Raw genomic sequence first — 24894 nt, forward strand, 5'->3', positions numbered from 1 at the left:
GCATGCCCATTTGTTTCGTGTCTCCCAGTGCTCTTCGCTTTCTTATTGCAGACCTGCATGGTTACAACAAAATGATCTGCAAAACTGAAAATACTTACTCTCTGGCTTTTACAGAAAAGGCTGACCAGCCTCTGGTTCCCGTACCGGTCAACTGATTGGGGTACCTTTCCAGTTTGGAAACATCTGCCCAGGCCCAGGTTTGCAAAATTCTTTAAGAGTAGTTATGGAGTTTTGCTTCTAAACATTTTTATGGCTGTATACTTCTGAGCTGAGGTTGTGCTGTGTAATTCTGAGCCGGGATTTTCTCAAACTGTTTCTTATTTCTTATACCGGACACCCCTAAATTCCAAGGGGAATGGGATGTTAAGGAAGCCATGGAGTTTAGGAAAAAGATACAGATTTCATTTCCATTTAAGCATCGATGTATCTCCATCCTAGGCAGTATCAGTTCTGTGGTATTGATAGGGGAACTAAATAGCAACCAAATTTATAGAAAATAGTGGGTCATTGGGTACACAAGTTCTTCTTTTCAACATTTTTGTAGTGTTTGCAGTTTAAGATGACCGTTCCTGAGAAACAGGCAGCCTCTTAGAATGAAATAGCATTTTCCCTGAACCATACTCAATTTTTATTTCGTAGACAGCAGGAAGGGCAATCACACATCCAACACTTGGGGACCCCAAAGATAAAACGTAACTTTCTGGGAGCACACTCCCCCCGTCTCCCTCTGCTCTTTTCACTGTCCCATTGTCCCTGAAGGCTCTTTTGTATCTTCTGCTCATGACTCCAGTAACTCTTCCTTCTCGTCCCTCAGCTGGTAAGTTTACTTTTCTACTTTGACCAAGCAAACTGAAGCCAACAGAAGAGAACTTTCACCAGCAACTCCCAGCACATCCGCTCGCCTTCTGATGTCTGTGACCTCACTCTCGCTGCCCCACCTCTTATTACAGGTGACATCGAAAGCCAGATCATCCAAAAGTCGCCAGTCATCCATACAATCTTCTCCGGGCTGTCACTCCCACATCCATCCTCTCTGTCACTACCTCATCTATTTTGTTCTCCTGCTAGTTGGCTCCTATCAGTATATAAAAGTCCATCCTCTTAAAAGAAACAAACAGCACTCCTTGACTCTAATTGGCCCCCACCAATTGCCACCCCATGTCTTTGCAGCAAATCTTTAATGAGTCGTTTAAACTCACTGTCTGCATATTCTCTTGAGCCATTCCCTTTTGCACCCACTCTGGCTTTCCCCCTGATCCCTCGCTCTATGGAAACTGCTCTGTCAAGGCCATCAGTGACCCCACGTTGCTAAATATAGTGGTCAGTTTTTAGTCTTCATCATGCGTGGCCCTTTGGCAGCATTTGACCCAGCTCCTCCATTTCTCCTCCCCCGTGTTCCTGCTTCACTTGGCCTCCAGCCCATCGCTCTGCTTTCGATCCACTGGCTGGTCTTTTGCCAACGTCTCCACTTTTTTCCAAATATTTACTGCGAATGTGCCTCGGAGTTGGGTCCTGGGTCTCTCTTCTATCTCACTGCTATCCTTTTGGTGGAAGCAACCAGACTTGGAAATTGACATGCCATCAATTTCTCGATTTGTCCAAAACTCCCTGAATGGCCTTTTCCATTTGGAACTCTCTCCCTGATACTCATATTCTTTTTCTTTCATTCATCTTGCTTTCACATTCATACATATGTTCTACTGTGTAAATTACTTTTCCAAATTTTGAATCAGTCCATACATATCATGTGAAATGCTCAGATCTCTATTATTTCCACTAAGATGCTTATTCTACCTTAGAACCTTTCTGCATTTCTGTATTTATGTCAATAAAGTGAATAGTATTTCTACAAGCCTCATAGTTAAACAGTGTGTTTGTTTGGGGCTACTATGTAACATGAAATAATGATACATCAACATAGTCCTTTTTCATTTAATTTTATGTAACACCAAGATGAGGTTTTTGCACTGAAGACTGTTTCATTGAAATTTTACCTACGTTATGGACAGTCAGTTTATGTGAAAGCCCTCATTTCTCCCCTTTTCTGATATATTTTCCATTTGGCTATTATAACATATACCTTGGCATGAAATAAAATTCCAAATCCATTCACATAATAAAATTAATACATTTAAATTATATTTTTTAATGTTAAAAAGAAAGAAAAAAAACCCCAGACTCCTCTACCTATTAGGCATTTCTGTGGCAATATCTAATAGACTCCTTAATCATGACATTGAAGAACTGAGCTGATTCCAGCCCCTTTCCACCTGCTCAGCCCCATCTTGTCCCATCCCCTGTGGATGGAGAGGACATCCATCCCATTTTCCAGGTCCAGATGTTGGAACCATGTTCTCTCTCTCTCTTTCTCTTACACACACACAGACAGCAAATCCAGCTTGTTAGAAAATTCTGGCTACTCTGAATTCATTAACCACATACTCCCTGTTCCCCACCCTCCTAGGAGCCACCTTCAACCCCTTCTTGGACACCAATTAGCCTACTTCTTCCATCTTTGCTTTTCTACAATCTCATCCACACAGAGTCAGAGGGAGCCTTTAAAAGCATACATTGAGGGGGTGGGTGTAGCTCAGTGATACAGTGCATGCTTAGCATGCATGAGATCCTGGGTTCAAACTACAGCACCTTCACTAAAATAAATAAATTAACCTCCTCCCAAGAAAACCCAAAACAAAAGCATAAATTGGACATCACCCATCCCATCAAAACTCACTAAAAGGGTCACCATTCCATTAGGAGCCAAAGTCGTCCCAAAGTCTTCGAGGACCCGGCCTGCTCTGCCTCTCCGCCCACACTCTCCCCATCACTCTGGGGGCCTCTGGCTCCGGCTCTTCCTTCTTCCTCCGGATCTATTCTGCTTCAAGTTCATAACTCCTTGAGATCTGCCAGGATTGCCTTATTCCCTTCTGCCTGCCTCCCACCCCACCACCATCACCTGAGTTTGCTCATATCACTCTTATTTTTCCCCAAGCTCTTGCTACCCCCATCATGTTGCCTGTTTTCTCTGCTAAAACTCTGAGCCCCCAGTGATGGGGAGTCGTGTCTATTTTGTTCACTAATAAAGCCGAAGAGCCTTGGGAATGGGTATAGTTACTAGATTCCCATAAGTAGTAGGAGCTTATACAGATTTGCTGAATGAAAGCAGAGGTCCTGGTCCAATTCGATGGAGCACTTCTGTGTCCTGCTCAAAGATTAACTCTCCTTTCCTCCTGAGAGACGGTGACCACTTCCTTGGTGATCAAAGGCAAGATCTATTTTCTTTATGCTGTTAACCTTAGGCGGGGAGACTGGGGGATCTTCATTTATATTTTAAAATTTGATTCACTCTGCAGTTTGTCTCCTGTCTATGTATCCTTTTGAGAAACCGTTTATGAGTGATCATTCTTCCATCAGATTGAACAGGATCCAGGGGGAAGTACCAAGCCTGTCCCATCGGCCATCCTGTGTGTCATGTCCTGTGACCCAGTGGATGCTCAGCACGTAAGTGAACCAACAGGAGTGAGTGAAGAGATGGGAACATCTCATTATTGTGGTGGCTGCACTCTGTCCGATGCCTTGAGATTTGGGGAAGGGTTTACAACTGCGGAGGCGAGATGTCAGGTCCTCTGTGCTCTTCCTGAGTGCCCTGGCCTTACCCATTCCCCCAGCCCCCTCTGGGCAGCCAAGCCCAGGAGCTGGGCCACCGGCGATTGTGCTGATCAATAATCCACCTCACCCAATGTCCGGGGGTAAGAGCGGCCAGCACAACTGGTTGTAGACTCTGAAGTCAGGTCCTTGGAGGAATTCCTCACTGAACAATGTTTTGGACCTTTTATTTTTCTCTATAGCCTCCAGCTGAAGAAACAGATTGCCTTAGGTACATGAAAGGTGAGGAAACCTACTATCCCCATGGAGCCCAGGTGGGGCTGGGAGTCTGCTGTTTGTACAGCCGGTGGGCTCGTGTTGCTTTGGGCATCCCTGTGCCTGAATTCCTGCAGTACACTCGGTGGTAAGAACGGGGGTGCCTGGCAGGGAGGGAAGCGGGTCGGGGTACTACACAGCTGGGGAGACGTTAACCTGGGGTGAGCGGGAGCCGGCTGATGCATGGAATCTCGGTGCAGGGAACTCTCCAAACTCAGAGAGGTTCCCACTCCCGCAGGGTCCCTTTGATCAGGGTGCTAGGCTGTCAGCACTGCAGGGTCCCTGTGAGGATCATGGTGCCTTCAGGCAGTGGGAAGTGAGGGGTCCAGTGGCAATTAAATTAACTGTGCACCCAAAGCCAACCCCCGTCTCTTTCAGCCTGTTTCCTAATCTGCAAAACTGGAATGATGTTAACCATCCCGCAGGTTTGTTGATGGGCTGGGACACACTAGACAGCCAGGAGCTGGAATTCCTCTGTGCCCTGATTGTTATCCTTCCTTCACACTATTTACTCTCACAAGTTCAGTCTCTCTGTCTCTCTCTCATTCACTTGTAACTTTCTCTCCTGCTCTGGTTTCATTTGATTCCCACCCTCCTCCCAATCCCCAGATGAGTGAAATTAATTTCTGTGTGTCAGTTCCAAATTCCCGGGAAAGATGCTCTGTCCCCTCTGGATTGGTTGTCCAACCCATCAGTTGCAGTCAGAGGAGTGAGTCCCTCTGTGACCAGAGGAGGGGCTCTGCCCAGCCCCCCAGCCACCACTGTGGGAGCACAAAGCTCTCCGAGGAGGAGGTACTGGCTGTGACTTGGTGTCACTAAGTGTGAATTTATCTCTCCTCTTGCCCCACCTTCATCCTCCTAAACAAAGATGAAAATTAAACACTCCCGAGATTTGTGTCATGGGACACTCAGGGTGGGGGCTAAGAGGGCTGGATTCCCTGCTGAGTGTAAGGGGCTACAGTGACTCCCCAACGAGAGCCTGTAAAGGAAACAGCACCGGCCCCACCGGACACTTAGGGTGCTGAGTCTGCGTGACATTGAGCCAGGCTTCTGACCACAGCTCAGGGGTCTGGTCTGACCGGTTAGTCTTTGAAACCAACCAGCTTTGGATTCCTCAATCCCTCCCTGAGGTTTTACCTGAACCACGAGCTTCTGTATCTCTGAAGACAGATGATGAGGACCCTTCACGTAAGGCATTTGCACAGCCCTGTGCGGGAATTTGTGCTGCACGGTCTGCCCGGCGAGCTGACCAAAGTTCGTATTTTACTGATCTTAGAAATAGTCTGGTTTCCTGATGCACTGTTTCACTGAACAAGCAACAGAAGCCACCTCTGGCTGATAAAAGCAAAAAAGGGACTTAATGAAAAGATACTGGGAGGGTGCATGGAGTGGCCCAGACCAGAGCCGACCCGGGGGCCGTAGGAGATGTTGGGGAGCCCCAGGCACCAGGCTGCGCAGGGTGCTACCGGGCCCCCTGCTGCCCCAGCAGGGACCCCCCCTCCTCCTGACACTCCACCTCACTGCAGGTTCATGTCCCGGCAGGGCCAGGTCACACTGAAGCCACCAGCACACACCTCAATGGGGGAGTTGGCCCCTTCTCAGCTGAGGGCGTGCCTGGTGTGGGGAGAGGCCCAGTTAGAGGAAGGCGGTTCCCCTACTGTTCCAAGTTAATGCGCAAGTCAGTGTCCATCACTCAGGAGAGCCGGGCTGGTCGGACCTCATTGTGGTGACTAGGCCGTCTGAGTTCACGTATTACTTTTTAGGTTGGAAGGCCCAAGAGGGAGAAAAAGTGGAGGTTCTAGTACTTATTTTATATTTCCCATGTACCAGGTGCGGTAAGCAAGCCACTTCAGACAAGGCCCATAACAACCACATTAATAGGCCACGGAGAAAGTCATGCAGTCAGGCCTCTGCAGCCCCGAAACCCGTGTCCTCATCAGTTCCGTAGTTACCAGTGGAAGTTGTAGGGATTTATGGGACTGTGTGCTCCTGTGGGGGCTGGGATGTGTGTGTTTAAATCCACATCTTCAGAAACTCGGCCAGAACCACAGCCACTGATTGTCTGCATGGAGGCAGAGGAGGGGAGGCTTCCAGCCTCTGGTCCAGCTCGTGTGGAGCTCAGAAGTTGCTCCTTCTGTCCTGAAAACAACACCAGAGCTGAGGGAGCTGCAAACCCACTGCTCTTCTTAGATCCACAAGAAAACTGAGGGGGAAAGCTGCTCCCAACACAGAGAGGCAGCCGGGCAGGCTTGGAGAGTCACAGCTCCCAGGGCAGAACCCGCTTTTGTAAGAACCCCGGGGGCAGGCAGATTTAACAGGTCCCTGAGGCCAGCTGGAGGCTCAGCGTGGGGAAGTCCAAGTGTGACAACTCCAGGGGGCCAGTCAGAGGGGCCCCCTGCTCTTTTTCATGCATTTTACCTCCAGGACCGTTTCCTGTTCTCAGAGTGAAGATCATAGGAAAAGTCCTCATGGTTCCTGCCAGGAAAGGAAAAAATAGCTCTATTGAAATACACCCAGAACATTCTCTTCCATTGTGGGGGGTTGTGTTTTTTTTTTTTAAATGAGAAATTATTTTACCAGAGCCTAACCTACCTGGGGGAAGGGAAATACCTTCTGTGTCACCCAAATTGTGGTGGGGGAAAGAGACACACTTGTGGAGGTCACAGCTCAGGGCACAGGCTCAATGAGAACTAATCACAGGACTACAAATGCCCTGCTCTGTCCCGCTCCCCCAACACCTTACCTCCATGTCAGTAGGGCCCCTGTGTAATAACAGGAATAAAATTAAAAGAAGTAAATGTCTCAGGAGTGTCTAGGGAAAACCCAAAGACAGCGGGGAGATGAAAACAAGGACACACGGGTGGCTTTAGCCTCTCGCACGAATAGCTGTAGCAAACTACACACAGCCCAGCCCCAGTAGATAAACAGAAAACCTCACAGAAGAAACTATTTATTTTGGTTCTCTTACCCAGTGCATTCCATGGTGCATCCTCGCCTAGAATTGAGTGGAAGCAAGTCCATCTCAGAAGGGACATACCTGAAGAGAAATGGCTTTCCAGATTCTGAAGGGCAGAGAAAGCACCAGCCTGGGTTAGAGAAAGGTGAGGGGTGGGGTAGGGGGTGGGCTGCCTTCTTCCCCAAATAAGGAACCTTCCTGAGGCCAGCACAGTGGGAGGGAGGGCCATAGGGTGGAAGCAGCCAGACTTCTTCCTGAGAAGTGATAGGATGCCTCCAAGGGTCCATTCAGGTGCCCAAACTGTGTCCTGATGGTGGGAGCCAGTCGGTCTGCCTCAGAGCCCAGGACTGAGGTGGGCGCACAGCAGGCCGGTCTTACTTGGCCGGATCAATTTCACTTCTCCGAAACCCTGTGTAAAACATGAAGCGTGGACGACCTGGTGAGCACAGCTCTGCCCTCAAGACCGGTTTCAACTCCTCTCTTCCCAGAGAACAGCATCTCTGAGCCCGTCCTGGGTGACCTCACAGAGATCACCCTAGTGGCCCAGGCTAGTGACCGGGAACATGTACCTTCCTGCAGCCAACCCCAGACGTCCACTGATGCATCATATACTGGCAAAGATGTGAGTTCCTGTGCATTGGTCTAACAGCAGAGACTCTGCCACAGGCCCAAGAGGTGGTGTTTGGGACAAGCAGGGGTGCAGAAGTGTACGCAGTGCAAAGGTGTAAGTGGTGGCAGGGGTGCAGGGGCTGTGGAGGGTGCAGGCAGTTCAGGGGATGCGGGGGTGCAGGCAGTGCGGAAGGGCAGAGAGTGGCAGGGGTGCAGAGGTACAGGGAGTGTAGGGGTGCAGGAAGGTTCTCAGGCACGTGGCCAGGGTCAGAAGGCAAGTGCACATCCTCGCAGTCAGCCTGACCCCGGGAGATTAGTGCAATGGTCTGGGGTGGCGGAGGGGGCGGCGGCGGCGGCGGCGGCGGCGGTGGGTGGGAGGCTGCCCGGGCAAGCCGGTCGATTTCTTCTCTTCCCTGCAGCCTGGCCTGGGGGGGTGTTGGCCGCCGGAGATTCGCCAGATGTTGGACTCCAGGTAAGCGTGCTCCTGGGTGGTGGGGCGGTTAGGTCAGGGGGCGGTGGCAGCGGCAAGGGGGCGGAGCGGGTCTGCCCCTGGCGAACTGATGCAATAGCTGCCTTCTCCCGGCTGCCGGGCCTGGGAGCGGCCTCTGCTGCCCCAGGTCGCTGCACACACCTGTCCCACTCCGCAAGCTGAGTGGGGAGTGGAGGCGGTGTGGTTAAGGTGCAGGGCCCACGGGGATAGGGGGGCTGCAGCACGGAAGCCGGTCAATTCGCTCCGCTCTCCCCCGCGGCGGAGCCAGGGGCGGCTTCTGCTGCCGTAGAGGCGGGACGCCGGTCTCCAGGTGAGCTTGGTCCTGGGAGGCGGCGGCGGCGGCGGCGGCTGGGGATTGTGGTCCGTTCCAGGGAGCTGCTCCATTTCTTCTCTCCCCCGCGGCCTGGCCTGGGGGCGACCTCTGCCGCCAGAGATTTGCCTGAGGTCCGACTCCAGGTGAGCTTGCTCCTGGGAGATGGGTGCGGTGCAGTCAGGGGGCTGGGAAGGTGGTGGCTGCGGGGATAGGGAGGCTGCCCCGGGGGAGCTTGAGGATTAGCTCCCATGTCTGTGCCGTGTGGCCTGCAGGCGGCCTCTGCTGCGCCAGGTCCCGGGACAACCCCTTCCCACTTTGCCTGCTGGGGGAGGGAGGCAGGGTAGTCAGGGTGCACGGGTGGCGGGGGTCGGGGGCCTGCAGCGGGGGAGCGGACACATTTGCTCCCATCTTCCCCGCGGCTTGTCCTGGGGGCGGTGTCTCTTGCCCTGGGTTAAGAGACACGTGTATCCTAGTCAGCCTGGCCCCAGGAGGCGGGCGTGTTACGTTGGGGGTGGTGGCAGCAGCGGCAGGTTTTCCCATGGAGCCGGTCCATTTGCTCCCATTTCTCCCCGTGGTTTGCCCTGGGGGAGGTCCCTGTTGTCCCTAGTTCGCCGGACGTCCATCTCCAGGTCAGCCTGCTCCCTAGAGGCGACCACCGTGAGGTCAGGGGGCAGGAGCGGTGGCTGCTGTGGGGGTAGGGGGCTGCCTTGGGGAGCTGGTGGATTGGCTCCCGTCTCCCCGATTGCCTGGTGTGGGAGTGGCCTCTCCTGCCTCAGATCACCAGACACACCTGTCCCATTTAGCCTGCTGGGGGAGGGGCGCCCTGGGAAGTGCCTTTAAAGTGTGGGGGAGGCGATGGCAGGGGTAGAGGACCTGCAGGGCGGAGCCTGTCAATTTGCTCTCCTCTTCCCCACGGCCAAACCTGGGGGTGTACTCTGCTGCCCAAGAAGCCGGATGCCCGTCTCCAGGTCAGCTTGCTCCTGGGAGGCGGGCGCGATGCTGTCGAGGGGCAGAGGCAGCTGCGACGGCCGGCTGCCCCGCCTAATGGGGCCACTTCTTCTCCTCTCCCCTGACCTGGCCTGGGGACGGCCTCTCCCGCCCAAGATTAGCCTGAAACCCCACACCCGGTCAGGTTGCTCCTGGGAGGTGGGCGCGGTGACATCAGGGGTTGGAGAGGAGGGGGGTCTGCCCCTGGCGGGCTGGAGGATAAGCTCCCATCTCTCTGGAGGCCTGACGTGGGGGCGGCCTCTGCTGCCCCTCATTCCCGGGTCACCCTTCTCCAGGACATATTGCCCCGGGGGTGCTGTAGGCTGCGGGGGCGGCGGGTTGTTGGCGGGGGTATGGAGCTTGCCGCTTGGGAGCTGGTGGTTTAGATCCCATTTCCCCCGCAGCTTGGCCTGGGGGCAGCCTCTGTTGCCCCAGGTCGCAAAGCACTGTTTCCCTGACAGCTTAACCACCGGAAGTGGGCAGGATGTGCTGAGGGGGCGGAGGCAGCCGCCAAGGCAGCGACGGAGGGGGCTGTCCCTGGCCAGCCGGTCAATTTGTTCCCATCTCAACATTTGCTGTCCCAGTTTCGCAGGACGCCCTTCTCCAGTTTATCCTTCTCCTGGGAGGTAGGCTCAGTGCATGCAGCCCAAGGTCTGGGCTCTCCCCTGGGGAGGGGCAGAACTCTCTTCTTCTTCTTTGTCTTTATTCTTCAGCGAAGTGGTTACTGGCCCCAATTCTTAATTCTGAGAAAGTGTAGCCTGTGTTACGGAGGAGCTGCTGGACAGTGAGGTTTCTGGGTGGGTTTTCACATCAGCTGATGCCCCAGGCAGGCAGGAAATCTATTACTTAGAGCTTCTTAGTCTGGAGTTGGGGGATGGCCCCGCCATCCTCACCATGCTTTTTAAAAATGTGTTACTCCCGTCTTTTTCCTAGGTGACATTTTAGGTTATTGCGTCCCAGATTGCTGGCACACCCATCCCTGTTCTCAAACATCTTTTAAACTTGGGTGAACTGATAAGTTGGGGAAGAAGATGATTTACTGAAAGGTAAGAATACTTAAATTTGCATTAAAGCTACATTCTGTCAATCTTTCTCAAATGATTTTTCTCTGATTCTAAATCCATGACCTAGTGAATGTTGTACTCCTGTGTAAATCATTGATCTTCACATCACACTTGTTGAGTGGTCAACGAGATTTGTTATTTAGATTATTCCTGAAAGGAAAAGCTCAGGCTTTTGAGAATTCCTTGTCTGATGTCACCCAGGCAGTCACAGTAGAAGACAGAGCTGATATAAAAATCCCTCACCTGCCTGAACTGCAAAGCTTCTGGGATTACTGATCCCTGAAATGCAGGTGACTCTTGATGATAATCTGGGGGATGGTTTACATGATCAGATTCTTCCAGTCCTGTAAATGGGTTCCGTGGCCCCAGCCCCGGGAGAGCTGGTCATAAGGGCCATATCGTGAGGGGTGGGATGGGAAGGCAAGGTCTAAGAGCTGGCATCACTGAGATTCCACACTCGCTAAACACAGACCCCAGAGCCTAATTGTTGTCAGGTTCTGTTCTGGATTTGAGAGTGTGTTCAGACATGATTCTTGCCCTTCAGGGGTCACGGCCTGGGTGGAAGTAACCTTTACATAAATCTGGGGAGGATGACAATTAAGTAGATGGGCTGTTATGATTCTCAGTGTGCCCAGGCTCGCTCTTCCAGGCACTCGTGGGACTAACGAGAGTCATGTTATTCACTCATACACGGATTTATTACCCTTGAATTGATCATTTGTCCCACAGTAAGTGAAACAAGCGATGAGGAACCTGAGTTTTGTCCCCTTTCCTAGCACTGATTGTATCTGTCAGTCAGGCGCCCTGCGTATGCATTGTGAAATGGTGGTATTTCTTGCCCAATGGGACTGCACTGTCAGTTCTGAGAATCAGGGGAGACACGTGGGTAGGACAGCACACTGACACACATGGCACCCCCCCCACCCCATGAGACAGCATTGTCGATGCTCAGGTGACCCGATGTAGACCGCGGTGCTAAACCTGAGCATGTTTAGTGATCTTGGTGGCTATGAAAATACAGACTGCCGGTCCCTAATTCTGGAGACTCTGAGGGTGTGCACCCCAGAATTCTGCATTTTAAGAAGCACTTTAACTAATTCTGATGAAGATGATCTGAGTGTCCCACTGAGAAACACTGGTGTGCGATGCACCAGTATTGAGGATTCTCAGGGAGCGATGTCTTTTCAGGATGGTCCAAGGGCCCTCACAAGACTTTTGCCTTGGGTGTAATTGTATGTGTTCGAAAGTGATGTCTCTCACTTCCAGTGCTTGTCAGCATGCTCTGTGCAGGGATTTGCTCTCAGCAGATATCAAAAACTATAAGTCTTCAGGTCACCGATCTAGAGTGTGAGCGATCTTTTGTTTTGGTTTTCTTTATTGCAATGAGGAGTCTCCCGAAAAGAGATTCAGACTGAACAGCTTTGTGTCGGACTTTGGAAGACCGCTGGTGCCCAAGGGGTTCTCTGGCAGCACAATGACGAATCTAGGTCCCTCTTTCACTGCTACGTCAATGAAGTGGACCGCTTGGACAAGGCCAAAGCTGGTATCCCAACCATAGCCCTTGACAGTGATGTTCGGCTCCAGGAAGCCATCAGATGCAGCAGGTGGCCAGAGGAGGAGCCGAACGGGCTCATGAAATGTGACACCCCCAGCTTCATCAACACGGACCAGAACTCTTCCTTTGGGGAAGATGATCTCCTGATTTTGGAACCACCTATTGTTCTAGAAAATAAGCCAGTTGCCCAGACCTCACACAAAGACTTGAATTGGAAATGTGCTTTGTCAAGTGTTTCTCTGAAGATGTGAAGTCTGTCTTTGTATGGCAGGAAGTCCCCTTTCACAAAATTGTATGTGTTTGTGTCTGAGAGAGAGAAATGGAGACAGACAGAAAGACGGAGACAGAAGAGAGGCCCCTCAGAAGAGAGCTAGTTAAGGTGAGTTTTTGTGCCTTTGTAAACATTTGGGGTTTTGGGGGGAACAAAGTATTTACACTGTCTCATTCTCCTCGTTGGAAACCTTGGCCCCGTCCTCAGTGTCAGCGGCCTTGAACGGGGGTTGCCGTGGTGCTTTTCATCTGGCGCTGCCACTTCCACGCTCTGCCTTTAGCACGTTGCTTTGCCTCCCAGGGCTGCCACCCTTTAAACTGTAAGGTGAGGAGTCTGGAGTAGATGATCCATCCCAGCTCTGCTGTTTTGCAAATTTCTGATTTCGTATTCGGATGAGGCTGGGATACACCCAGAGCAGTATAAACCAGGCCCTACCTCCTGTCTCTTGCTGGGGCATCCCTCAGGTCTGTGCCTTCTACTCAAGCCTTTACTGAGCCCAGCTTTTGTCAGGAGCCCAAGTGCCTACCGGGATGGCAGGAGACCTGTCTCTCATGGTCACGGTGGCAGACATTTCTATTGGTTGTGCTGAAACAGCTCTTCTGAGATCCTCCGGCCACCCTTGCTCCAACCTGAGGACAGACTTACCGTTCCTTTCCTAGTAGGAGGATCAATCCATGGTGCATTTTATGACAATCCTGTCCCCAGGAATGCACGGAAGGTTATCAGCTGAGTGAGGGGAAGTGCCTCTGTGTCTCTGTGTCCCTGTATCTCTGTCTGCTCACAGTGCCCTGCCACCGGCTACTGAACAAGAAAAGTGCTATTCACCATGCTGTGTCTTTTGCAGATGTGTAGGTGATGGTCTTGTGGCTCATGTGTGGGCTTTGTGCTGGGATGGTGAAGGGCTTATAAATACCTCATCAACATGTATTCGAGATGGCCTGGTGCCACACAGACTTGATTCATGAAGGCATCAAGCCTGCACACTGGTTTGGAAACAACTTGGTTTTGATCAGTCACACTGCATGCATGACTCACTGCTGATCTCTGGGTGGTTTTTTCATTTTAGATTTATTCACCCAGTGTCTTGCTTAAGCTGAAAAATACATTTATTTCACTAGAATATTCTCAGATTCTTTGTTTTCACACATCCAGTTGTTTAATTCCTTTAAAAATCATTTTGTGTTTATAATGCCTCCTAATATCTATCATCTCTAGGTTCCCAGTGGCCTGAGCCATGCACCAGATTTGATGTAGGAACTGTTCCACCAAAAGAAATCCCTTTGCCATAATATCTTTTGAGGAAAATATTATACTTTAAGGCTCTAACAGTAAATCGTAGAACAAAGCATGGAATATTTATTGTAGTTAATACATGTTCATGCAAAAAGAAATGATATTTTCATTAAACAATGTTGAATTTAATAACTTTTACTAATGTGAATATTATTACTCATAATTTAAGTAACCAAATAAAACCACAGTTATTTATTATGAAGTTTGAAAACTATTTACACTGTCTCTCAATTTGAGGTAGCTTTATTAGAAGACTGAAGGGTATTTAAAAGATGGAAAATTACCCATGATGACACCATCATTTTTATTAACTAAATATCAAGAACTGTGCAGGGTTAAGATTGAACCCTCTGCAAGCTGTCAAGTTAGCATGAGGTAGTTTGTGGATGCTGCCAGAAGACAGGAGACTCCCCCAGGTTCAGAGACAATGAACTTCTTGCCAGCACAGCAGGCAGCTTGGGGTTCATGTTCATGTTGGTTCCTGAGTTTCTTTCCTTTTGCTGTTGTAACAAAGGACCACAGACTCAGTGGCTTAAAGCAATACACATTCATCATCTCACTGTTCTATTGTGCAGAAGTGCAAAGTCATTGTCAGTGGGCTAAAACCAACGTGTGGCCAAGGCTACATTCCACACCGAGGCTCTAGGGAGGGATTCGTCCTCCTACCTTTCCCAGCTTGCAGAGGTGTTCACACTCCTTGGCCCAGGGCCCTGTGTCTCTGTGACCTCTGCTGCCACTTTACATCTCTGTCTCTGACTATATAGATATAAAGGAAGAGTCTTCTACATCTGGCATGGACCCTTTTTCCTAAATGGACATTGTATCTCTATTTATGTGCAGATTAAAACCCCTTCCCTCCAGGGTGTGGTGGCATCAGCTCACAAGATTACCACTCTGGGCTTTAAGTGTCCTCTTTGTATTGTCACCTGGGAACTTCTCTTTCCATAGTTAGCTCTGTGTTACATTTGTTGTTGTATTTTACCCGGCATTACTGAAAGTTTTACTTAAAAGGGATCCTAATTAGCTCTGTTTACCTGTTTCCAGAGCTGAAAGCTTCAGTTCTAGAGTATCTGTTTGATTTCTCTTAAAAATACATTCCAGTATATTTCTCTGGTGAAAGTCTTTACCCTGTTGTCTATTCTCCCATAATTTCCTTATTTTCTTGAATATATTAAAAGTATTTTATAGCCTTTATTGGTAACTCTGATGCCTACATCACCTGGGGGTTTGCATCCTTTGTCTAATGTTTCTTATTCTCATATTATCCGTTATATAGTCTTGACATGTTGCATGTCTTGAAATTCTTTATTACATGGCAGACATTGCAAATGAAAAATCCATATGTTATTTTCCGTGAGAGGTTTTCTACCTTCCTGTTAGGCAAACAGGGTGAGGGACTGATCATGTCGCTCCAATCAGGCGCTGAGGTGGATCAGGACTGAATTGCCTTTTTTCTTAAAACAGCTTTGAGGTATACCTGGCAAAGTAATTTTCACACGTATAAAGTGTACAGCTAATACGTTTTGACATAAGTATATCCCCAAGAAACCATGACCACATTCAAGAGAGTGAACATACCCATCACCCACAAAGCTTCTCTCCTGCCATTTGTTGTCCCTCCCTCCCTCCCCATCTCTTCCCCTGGAAACCATTGATCTGCTTTCCATCACAACATATTGGTCTGCATTTTCAAGATCCTTGTATGAATGGATTAATGCAGTATCTACTCTATGTTGTCTGACTTCTTTCATTCAGTGTAATTATTTTGAGAGTCATCTGTGTTGCTGTATTAATAGCTTATTTTTCTTATAGCAGAGTATTGTTTAGTGCTGAGTTTTTACTGAAGAGTTTGTTGTGAGCAGTGTTTGGATAGACCATCATTTGTTTCTCCATTTACTTCTTGATGGATGCATGGGTTATTTACAACTTGAGCTATTATAAATAAAATTGCAGTGAATATTTGGTTACAAGTCTTTATATGGACATATGCTTTTCTTTTCTAAAGCACCAGATGAGGAATATCTGGGTTATATGGTAGATAGGTATTTACCTTTTTTAAAGAAACTGTTAAAGACTTTTCCAAAATGGTTGTACTATTGTAAATTCCTTGTGGTGTGTATCAGCTCTGGTTGCTCTACTTCCTTACCAGCACTTTGTAAGGTCGGTCTTTCTAATCGTATTCATTCTTGTATGTATGTGTACTAGTATCTCACTGTGGTTTTTAAAAGCATTTCTCTAATGACTAATGGCATCTTTAATCAGCATCTTTTCATATGCTTATTATCCATCTGGATATCTTTACTGAAGTGTGTTTTCTGGCCTCATTCATTCATTCAGGTGTTTGCATTATTATTGAGTTTTGAGACCTCTTTATTCTGGATCAGATACAAAGAGAGACCTTTATCAGATATATGATCTGCAAATAGCTTCTGTCTATGGCTTGTCTTTTCATTTGATTAGCAGTGTTTAGAACAGCTTTGAAGAGTCTTCATTTTGATAAAGTTCTCTCTATCAGTTTCTTTTTAAAATAGATTATACTTTTGGTGTCATAGCAAAGAAATATTTGCCAAACCCAAGGTCATAAAACTTAAGCCTATGCTTTTTCTCCTAGCTGTTTTATACTTTTAGATTTCCTATTAAGATCTATGATCCATTGTGACTTAATTTTTGTATATTTTGTGAGGTGTGGATCAAAGTTCATTTTTTTTTTTTTTTGCATATCACTATCTAATACTTCCAGCACTACTTGTTGAAAAGATCCTTTCTCCACTGCATCCTTTTTGAGAATCAATTGTCTATATAAGTGTTGGTTTAGTTCTGAACATTCTATTCTGCTCCATTATTCTATTTTCCTGTTTTACACCAACACCATACTTTCTGATTACTGTAGTTTAAAAAAAAAAAAAAAAAGGCTGAAAATCAGATAGTGCAAGTCTTCCAACTTTGTTTTTCTTGTTCAAAATTGTTTTGGATATTTGGGATCCTTTGAATTTTTTATGAATTTTAGAATCAGTTTTAAAATTCCTTACATCCTGTTCTGCCAAATTTCCACCCATGTCTTTGGCCATCTACAAAGCCACATTTTCTGAAGAAGTCTCTCTAGATCCCAGGTGAAAGGAATTCCTGTTTCATCTGTGCTCCAATCACATTTGATAATATTTGATTACATTTATTCATATTTGGCTGGATGTACTTGTGTGATCTTTCCTGCCATATAGTAAATCTCTCAAGATTTGGAATCTTGACTTGGTTCCCTCTGTCTGCTGAGAAAACTAGTTCTATGCTTTGCAGGAGTGAGCCCTGCAGTAAGAGGTATCTGCAGCACACATCTAGCTCATTGCTTGCATATCGTCAAGGAATCCTGCAGATTTAGAATTGTTTATTGATTGTTGTCTCCAAGACGGCTCAGCCTTTTTTATTTCTATTGCTACTGCTGCAGTTTCAAAGGAAAATGGGCTAATTATTTTCCAAATATCAAAACATAGTGTAATTGAGCTGTGACGCAAATTATGTGCTGCTGTTTCTTAACAACCTGCTTAGTGTTCACAGGTACCTTCACTCATGGAACTTTTGGGAGAATGTCATATCCTCAGAGATAGCAAAGCTGTCTTTGGCAACCTGAGCGGTAGTATCTGAACTCACTCCTGCTCTTTTTCCAGTGCCCCCTCTAGCACTCCTCCAGCCCTCCATGGGGGGCCTGCAGTTCTTCCCTCGAAAATCCTGTTGCTTCTCAGGAAGAATTCCCTATGAAACATATTCATGTCCTTCTTGTGGGGACATTCAGTCCAGAGACCTGACAGCAGGGGAAAATGTTTAGACTGCTTTTGGTAGAACGTAAATTCTTCCATACTTGTTAGAAGCAAATCCAATGAGGAAACTGTGTTGGCATCTAACAAATCAGGATAAATGTCTGATGAGGAAGATCAGCTTCCCCATCCCACTCAGGCGTCATGTTGATGTGACGCTCACCTTGGCTAACATTTTCTCCTGTGAGCAACGTGAAGTTCAAGATGTTATGAATGGCTTTTTGTTTTTCTTCCTTAGTCTTTCCACATTCACTGTGTCTGGTGAGATTATAAGAATCCTGCTTGTTTTCAGCCCAGCACTAACCTTTTTAAAAGGATCACGTGTTTAAAAGGCTAGTGGACAATTTGTTAGAAGATTGAAATCCTTAGACTTTGGCCCTAGAGTTGAATCTTGGTTACTGGTGAATGAGAATTCCCGTTAAAATTTTAAATTCAGTGATATAAAGTTTTAAAAATAGTTAAATATTAGTCAATTTCATTAAACACTATAGCAGTTATTTACATTTAAGCCTGTCTCTGGGGCAATTTTGCAATGATTCCCTCCCTTTATTGATTCCCTCTTTATCAGAATCCTTGAGAGGTCCCTGTCATCATTGTCAGTATCATCATCATCATCACCATCATCATGGAACTGATTCCTCTGGGAGATTCTAGGAAAATAAATAGCTGGACGGGGTTATGTGCAGGTCAGTGTGTGCATATACAGTAAGAAGAGTTGTCAGACATTAGATTCAAGATACCCATTCCATTTAGAGAAGGATGTGGTCATGAAATCCTGATGTGCTGAATGAAGGAAGCGATGGGAACAGGGTAGTCAATGGAAAGGAGGAGGAAGTGAGTGAAGCGGGGAGCATAGGTCCTTGGTTAGGTGATCAGCACATTGGTGAGAATGAGGGGAGTGTGATGGCAGAATCATGTCCCTCCCCGGCCACAGGGTAGCCACCTGTGACATGTTACTGTACATGGCAAAATGCATGACAGATATTTTAGGACAAAAATCTTAGAGGATTTCTGTCTTCTAAATTGTCTATCAGTTAGCATTTTAAACCCATGGTACATTATTAAAGATTAGTGCAGGGGGACAAATAAAATGGATTCATATAATCCACCAGACATACTGAATGCAGAAAAGCTAAGGAAGAAAAAGAAAAAGTCATTCATATGTGCCTTGAACCATAAAATGCTCATGAGAGGAAATGTTACACAGGTGAGTGTCGCAGCCACATTCATAATGCCTGAATGGGATGGGACAAGGGGATCCTGAGATGAGACAATAGGGCGAGTAGCCTGGATTGTCCAGGTGGGCTGAATGTAATCACAGGGGTCCTTGAAATGGAGGACATTTCCCAGCTGAGTTTAAAATCAGAGGGAGGTGTAGCCATAGAGCAATGTTCAGAAAGGCTGCTGACCATGAAAATGGAGGAAGTCGTGGGGCACAAGCTAAGGAAGGTGGGTGACCTCTGGAAACTGGAAAAAAACAACAACAACAAGGAAACATTCTCTTCTAGACCCTCTAGAAGGAAGGAACCCTGCTGCTACCTTGAATTTAGCCCAATGAGAACTGTGTTGGATCTCTGACCTCCACAGCCATAAGCTGATAAATCTGTGCTGGTTTAAGCTCTTAAGCTTATGGAAATTTCTTACATTGGTAAGAGGAAAATAACATAGTGAGCCGTAGTGTAACGGATTAAAGGTATAGGATGGGGTGTGGAGAGGATTCTGACATTTACAACTAAAAATCAACCAGGTGAAGTGGGAAGGTGTTTTAAGGAAGACCTACCTGGCAGGGCTGTTAAGCAGACTGGAGCGAGGGGAGCATTGGAGTTAGAGGAATCAATTAAATCTCTACCAGAAAAATAAGGAATAAAATGTAACAGGGCTTCAGTGATAGTGGATGTAGGAATGGAAATGGGCAGAGAGACATAAATATTACTTTGATATTAGCTACAGGTTTGATGACTGCATGTTGGGGAGACTTAGCCGATGTGTGGACTGAATGTTTGCATCCCCTCAAAATCCATATGTCGAAACCCCATCTCCCAGGGTGATGGTATTGGGAGGTGGGGCCTTTGGGAGGTGATTTGTAGAATAAAATGAGGTCATGAGAGTAGAGCCCTCATGAATGGGATTAGTGTTCTTATACAAGCCCCCAGAGTGCTTGCTTCTCTCTGCTCTCTGGGATATGAAGATATTGGGAAGACAGCCATCTTCGAGCTGGCAATCCTCTCAAGGATACATTGACCTTGAAAGTCTCAGCCTCCAAACCATAAGGAATATGCTGGTTGTTTAAGCCACCCGACCCACGGTAATTTGTTACAGCATCCCAGACTGACGAAGACAGTGGAGAATGCCTCTGAGTTTGGCACTGATTGCCTGGAGAATGCTGAAACCCAGGGAAGTGGGCAGCACAGACGTTTACTCATTTAATCCTGCCAACACAGTAGGAGATAGAGTCTACATATTCCTCGCTACTTAAAAGGTAAGGAAAAAGAGGCACAAATAATAACAATGACAACAAAAACAACAATAATTTGTCCAAGATTCACACAGAACCCCCTGGAGGCAGAGTGAGAATTTATACTCAGGCAGGCTGGCCCCAGAGCCCCTGCTCATAACTAATAAGTCAGATCACCTTGCTTATGTGGATCAGTTTTTTTCAACTGTGATATGAGGGTACTGTGTCCAGTAACTTATAATTTCAAAATACTTCACTGTAACGGAATCATTAGTCACAGGCCTTACAAACCACAGAAACCTACACATACAAAAATATCTCGTTAGGTCAAGATAACCAATAACGTTTTTAAATATTATAACTGCTGGGCCTTTGCAATAAAATGTCTTTTTATAATTCTGTCTGGCTACAGAATAACTTCATAATCCTGCATGTTGCTGGTGGCTCCCATGTTGGACAGCACGGGCCTAGAGATTTTAAATTACTTGCCCAGACTCGCCCAGGAAGCTCGTGGTGGGATCCGAGCTATAGTCTGGGACTTTTCCTTCCTATCCAACAAGTCCCTCATGGAAGTTTAGAAGCTTCTCCTTTGGTGCCCAGCTGTCTATCCGTACTTATAACATCTTGTCAGGTGTTCCAGCCTGCTCCTGAACATCAGCCAGAACCCACTTCTGCTCTATTTTGTCCAGGTAATACCTTCTAGCAACTTCCATTGCCTTCTTGGCATCAGTTCTTACCTGGAAGGGTAGTGGCTAGAGGTGGAAATGTGTCCACATGACAGGTTTTTCATAAACACAGCAGGAGTGGTCAAGAGAATAAAACGTCAGGAAGATGAGTAGAAGCAGGTCATTTAATATAACAAATGGGTACTTTCAATGTCTGTGTTTCCGAGTCCAGGCTTGTTCTGCTCGTGCATTACAGGCAAATAAATCAGGAGACCAGGTTTTGGGGGCAAGAAACAGCGACTTTAATTTGGAAAGCCAGCTGAGAAATGGTAGAATAATGTCCTGGGGAACCATCACCCCTAGTCAGATTTCAGGCTCTTCTTATATTAAAAATGGGAAGTGGGAATGCTTGGTTGTTGCAAACTTGGTGTATGAATTCTTTGTTGTTAGAATCCTTTGTTCTTGCAGCTCTTCACCTGGGTCACATCCGTGTAAACCTCCAACAAACAAATGTTGTTTTCTATTCTGTAACTTGTTATCTTTATGTGAATAGAAAAGTGTTAATATCCTTCAAAGTCAGAGCCTTGAGAATAGGGTCTCCTGTATATTTCAGGCTCTAGGCAACATTGTTTTACAAAAGGTGCAGAACCAACAAGACTAAGCCTAGGAAACAGGGCACAGGGTTAAATCAAAGGAACAGATCTAATATGGAGTCAGATTTTTTCTTTCCTATTTCAGTAGTGCCATGGAGAAGGCAGTTTGGGCAGCTTTTTGTAGGGTCCTGGAGGCTTTCTCTCTGAGCCTCTGTGTGCCTCTGTTGAAAACCCTTCATAGCTATCTGGCCTGCTGGAAAACCACTCCGCCTTTTTTGCCCTGAAGTTGTGTTCTGTTTATAACTGATCTCTACTTATTGGAAAACAACTCAATAAAAACTCAGTTGGTTTTCCACCAGCCATGGGCAGGGGTGAGGAATAGCACTTTATTATTTTATGAAAAAAAATAAAAGAAGTCTTAAAACAGCACTGGGCATATAGGAGAGAGTCAATAAATGCTTCCTGGCTGAAATAAAAAGTGATGGCTCAGTGATTCCATGGCTGCTGTATTTGCTGAGCTTGCTACTCCTTTGCTCCATTACACATTTTTTTTAACTGAAAAAGAAATACATGCATGTGGTTAAAAAATTTCAAACAGAGCCCAAAAATACACAAGTTAAAGAAGTTTTCCCTCATCCTCTCTTCTTTCAGCCCTCCCTGGAGATGCCACAGTTTACAATCCTTTGTGTGTTTTCCAGATATGCTATGCACATTCCGACCTATGTATGTAAATTCCTTTAAAGTATTACTTATTTTTAACTTAAAGGGATTTAAATCCTCAAGTGTCTTCTGCCCTGGTAATAGAAAAGAACAAATCTGACTCCATAATAAATCTGTTCCTTTGACTTAACCCTGTGCTCTGTCTCCAAGGCTTCATCTTGCTTGTAAAACAATGTTGCCTAGGGCCTAAAATACACAGGAGAGCCTATTTTGAATGCTCTGACCTTTAAGGATATTTAACACTTTTCCATTCATATAAAGATAACAAGTAACATAATAGAAAATAACGTTTGTTTTGTTGGAGGTTTACAGGGATCTGACCCAGGCAGATAGCTGCAAGAAGAAAGGATTCTAACAAGAAAAAATTACTACATGAAGAAGATTGCAAAAACCAAGCTCGTAGGAAAGGAGCCTGAATTCTGACTTGGGGAGATGGTTTTCCAGGACATTAGTTTGCCATCTAGGTCTTCAGAAATTTGCTATTCCATGCCCCAACACCTGGTCTCCCAACTTACTGGCCTGTCCTGCACTAAGGAGAATGAATTTAGACTCAGTAACACTCCTATCTTCCTAGCAAGCTGGGCACTGGAATTGAGGGCAGCTATCCCACACCCAGGGACATACTGTGTACCCTTGATGGTTCCCCGAGGGTGGGGTGTGGTTTACTCAGGAAGGATGGGGACTATGCACCAAAACTCAGGCAGTATGCTCCTTTTGGGATCTGACCTTGTACCTCCCGCTCCCCGACAGCACAACACCTGGGACAGTGGAGGTAAGGCAGAGATCTTGCCTGCCTGTGTCCCAGCGTGTAAAAGGGGAATAGGTACACTTTACAAGGTAGTTCTGAGCGACAACACCTGCGGGTGCTTGGTTCCCAGAGCAAAAGGAAACCCAGCTCCGCTTGGGGGCAACGGGTGTGATCCCCGTAGGGGTCCTGCAGAGGCCTTGGGTGGAAGGCTGGGCCAGGGAGGTAAAATATGAGCTGCGGGCCTTGAAGGGTTAGAGAAGTGTGCAGAGGCAGGACTGCTGCCTTCTTCAGGATGCCCCCAGAGTTAAAACTATCTCTCTCCATCTCTGCTACTCTCCTCCACCCTCCAGATCCCTGCCTTCTCTCTGCTCCTCCTGTCCATGTCTCTCCCTCCACTTTTCCCCTTCTCCCCTCCTCCTCCCATCTTCTCCGTCCCTCGCTTCCCCACCTTCCCTCGCAGAACCCAGAGAGGATCGCTGGCCCTCCTGCGCATGCACAGTCTGTGCCAGCTGGACCGAGTGTTGGAAGCTGCATCTCCGAGCCGGGGATCGTCCCCAAAGGCTTCTCAGCTCTTTCGCCCAGTAGGACTTTGGCGCCTGCCCTGGCGCCCCGGCCACAGCTTTCCAGGGCCAAGTGTGCACCTGCCGCCTCTCGCCCCAGCCGGGCTTCCCTCAGTCCGCGGCTGGCGTCCCCTTCCCCTCTCCCGCCTGCGAGTACTCTCCTCCCGGGTTGCCTCACCTCGGCCGCCGGCCGGTCCCCGCCCCTGGGCGGGCTATGTCCCTGGCGGGCGGGTTCTGCTTACACGGACGGGGGCGGGCGGCTGGGGCTGGGGCTGGCCTCCGAGCGGGGATACAGCCCGCGTCCCCCACCACCGCTTTCCCTGCCCCGCGACCACGGGGCTGCCCTCCTCTCCCTTTCCCGCTCCCTTGGGACCAGCTCAGTGGTGTGGGCGTTGCTTCCCGGGCTGAGAGCCTCCGGCTGTGAACCCCAGCTTCTCCTGGTGGAGTCGGGAAAAGGGAGCGTCAGTGCTGAGCGAGCTTCCTTCTCCTCCCTTAGTGTTTCTGCCCCAGGTAAGTACCTTGAACACTTTCACGTGTTTTGTTGGCGATGCTTGATGATGTCACTGTTTTTATAGTGAGAGGGATTACAGTGTTGAAAGCAAGGCTTGTTTCAGTTAAAAATGAGCTGAAGGCATGAGGCTGTGACATCCTCCATCCTTCCCTCTCCCAGGGTGAAACGTGTGACCTTCGATCTTAAAAAGATAGTTACAGTCCCTAACTAGCCCAGCCCAGCTAGGGTGTGTTAACAGGAACAGCACCACCAGAGGCTTTGGAGACTCAGGGACATTGCAGTCCTAAAGAGCTCCTGGCAAAATTTGGTTTGTTTTGGTTTTTTCGTTCTTCTTAAATTGTGGGACAGACTAGTTGTATAGAGGGAAAAATAATTGTCAAGAAATATTTTTTCATTTAACATCTTTTTTGTGATATTGTTCACACACCATGAAGTCCACCCACTTAAATGCTACAATTCAGCAGCTTTAGCATATTCACAGTGGTGCAACAATTAATATTCCAGAACGTTTTCATCACTTCAGAAAGACCAGTGGAAATGAATGACCTATCCACCCCTTCCCAGTGCTGGTTCTAAAGAAGTTTCTTGGTTGTTCCTGACCATAAATTATCTTGTTACCCATAAAAACTCTGGTAGGAAATCTAAACAGAATTGTATTGAATCTGTCTATCAAAGCAAGAAGAATTAATGTCTTTATGGCATAAATTTCTTCTACCCATGAATATATCTCGGACCCTATATTTTCATATTTCCAGAGCCTGGCCCATGGGAAGTCCTCATTAATTGTTGGGTTTGTGAATGATGAGATTCTATACATCGTTAGTTGCAACTGAAGCCTTTCACAGAAGAGAAAATAAACTCAATGAAGCCAAGTGACTCTCTGATGGTCAGAAAGATTGACAGCCAGTGCTGGAGTGACCCAGTGGACTTGGTGTTTGTAACCAGAATTCTCCAGCACCTACAGCTAAGGGGATCAGAGTATTCTTTTATTTTTTCTAAATGGCGTTGCTTTTATTTTTACTTATTTTTTAAAATTATTTTTTATTGAAGTGTAGTCAATTTAGAATGTTAGTTTCAGATGTACAGCAGAGATTCAGTTATAACATATGCATATGTATCTACATATGTTTTAGATTATTTTTAGTACAACTCATTACAAGAAATTGAATATAGTTCCCTGTGCTATATAGTAGGTCCTTGTCATTTATTTTATATTTATTAATGTGTATCTGTTAATCCCCCTTTTCCTGCCTGCTAACCACAGTTTGCTTTCTATGTCCATGAGTCTATTTCTAGCAGCACCGTTTTTGCTAGTAATATATGCTGGTTGGCTGCTTTCAGTTTCAGTAATTCCACCTTATCTGTGGGCATTTTCCT

General features: G+C 47.1%; 1 protein-coding gene across 50 annotated transcripts in view; it reads left to right on the top strand.

Moving 5' to 3' along the window:
• LOC141577196 (uncharacterized) overlaps positions 1-24894 on the top strand; it is a 191819-nt gene that overhangs the window by 1840 nt on the left and 165085 nt on the right. For 25 of the 50 annotated variants that reach the window (XR_012505914.1, XR_012505917.1, XR_012505927.1 and 22 more), the window contains 12 exons: positions 115-3265; positions 3415-3501; positions 3849-4009; positions 6894-7022; positions 7366-7499; positions 7906-7958; positions 8245-8432; positions 9237-9902; positions 10210-10322; positions 11731-12274; positions 19585-19744; positions 22797-23516. Coding sequence is in view for 13 of the 50 variants with exons in the window: in XM_074361326.1 (XP_074217427.1) it covers positions 909-950; positions 3415-3501; positions 3849-4009; positions 4300-4346; positions 6894-7022; positions 7366-7499; positions 7906-7958; positions 9738-9902; positions 10210-10213 (822 nt within the window). In the remaining 37 variants the exon portion in view is untranslated. Of the gene's footprint in view, positions 1-114; positions 3266-3414; positions 3502-3848; positions 4010-4299; positions 4347-6893; positions 7023-7365; positions 7602-7905; positions 7959-8240; positions 8433-9236; positions 9903-10209; positions 10323-11727; positions 12275-19584; positions 19745-20132; positions 20410-22796; positions 23517-24894 lie in introns of all 50 variants that reach the window. The other 25 variants (XM_074361327.1, XM_074361330.1, XM_074361325.1 and 22 more) reach the window with 16 other exon arrangements.

Source organism: Camelus bactrianus, chromosome 3 (genome assembly GCF_048773025.1).
Source record: "Camelus bactrianus isolate YW-2024 breed Bactrian camel chromosome 3, ASM4877302v1, whole genome shotgun sequence".
NCBI classification, from domain to species: Eukaryota; Metazoa; Chordata; class Mammalia; order Artiodactyla; family Camelidae; genus Camelus; species Camelus bactrianus.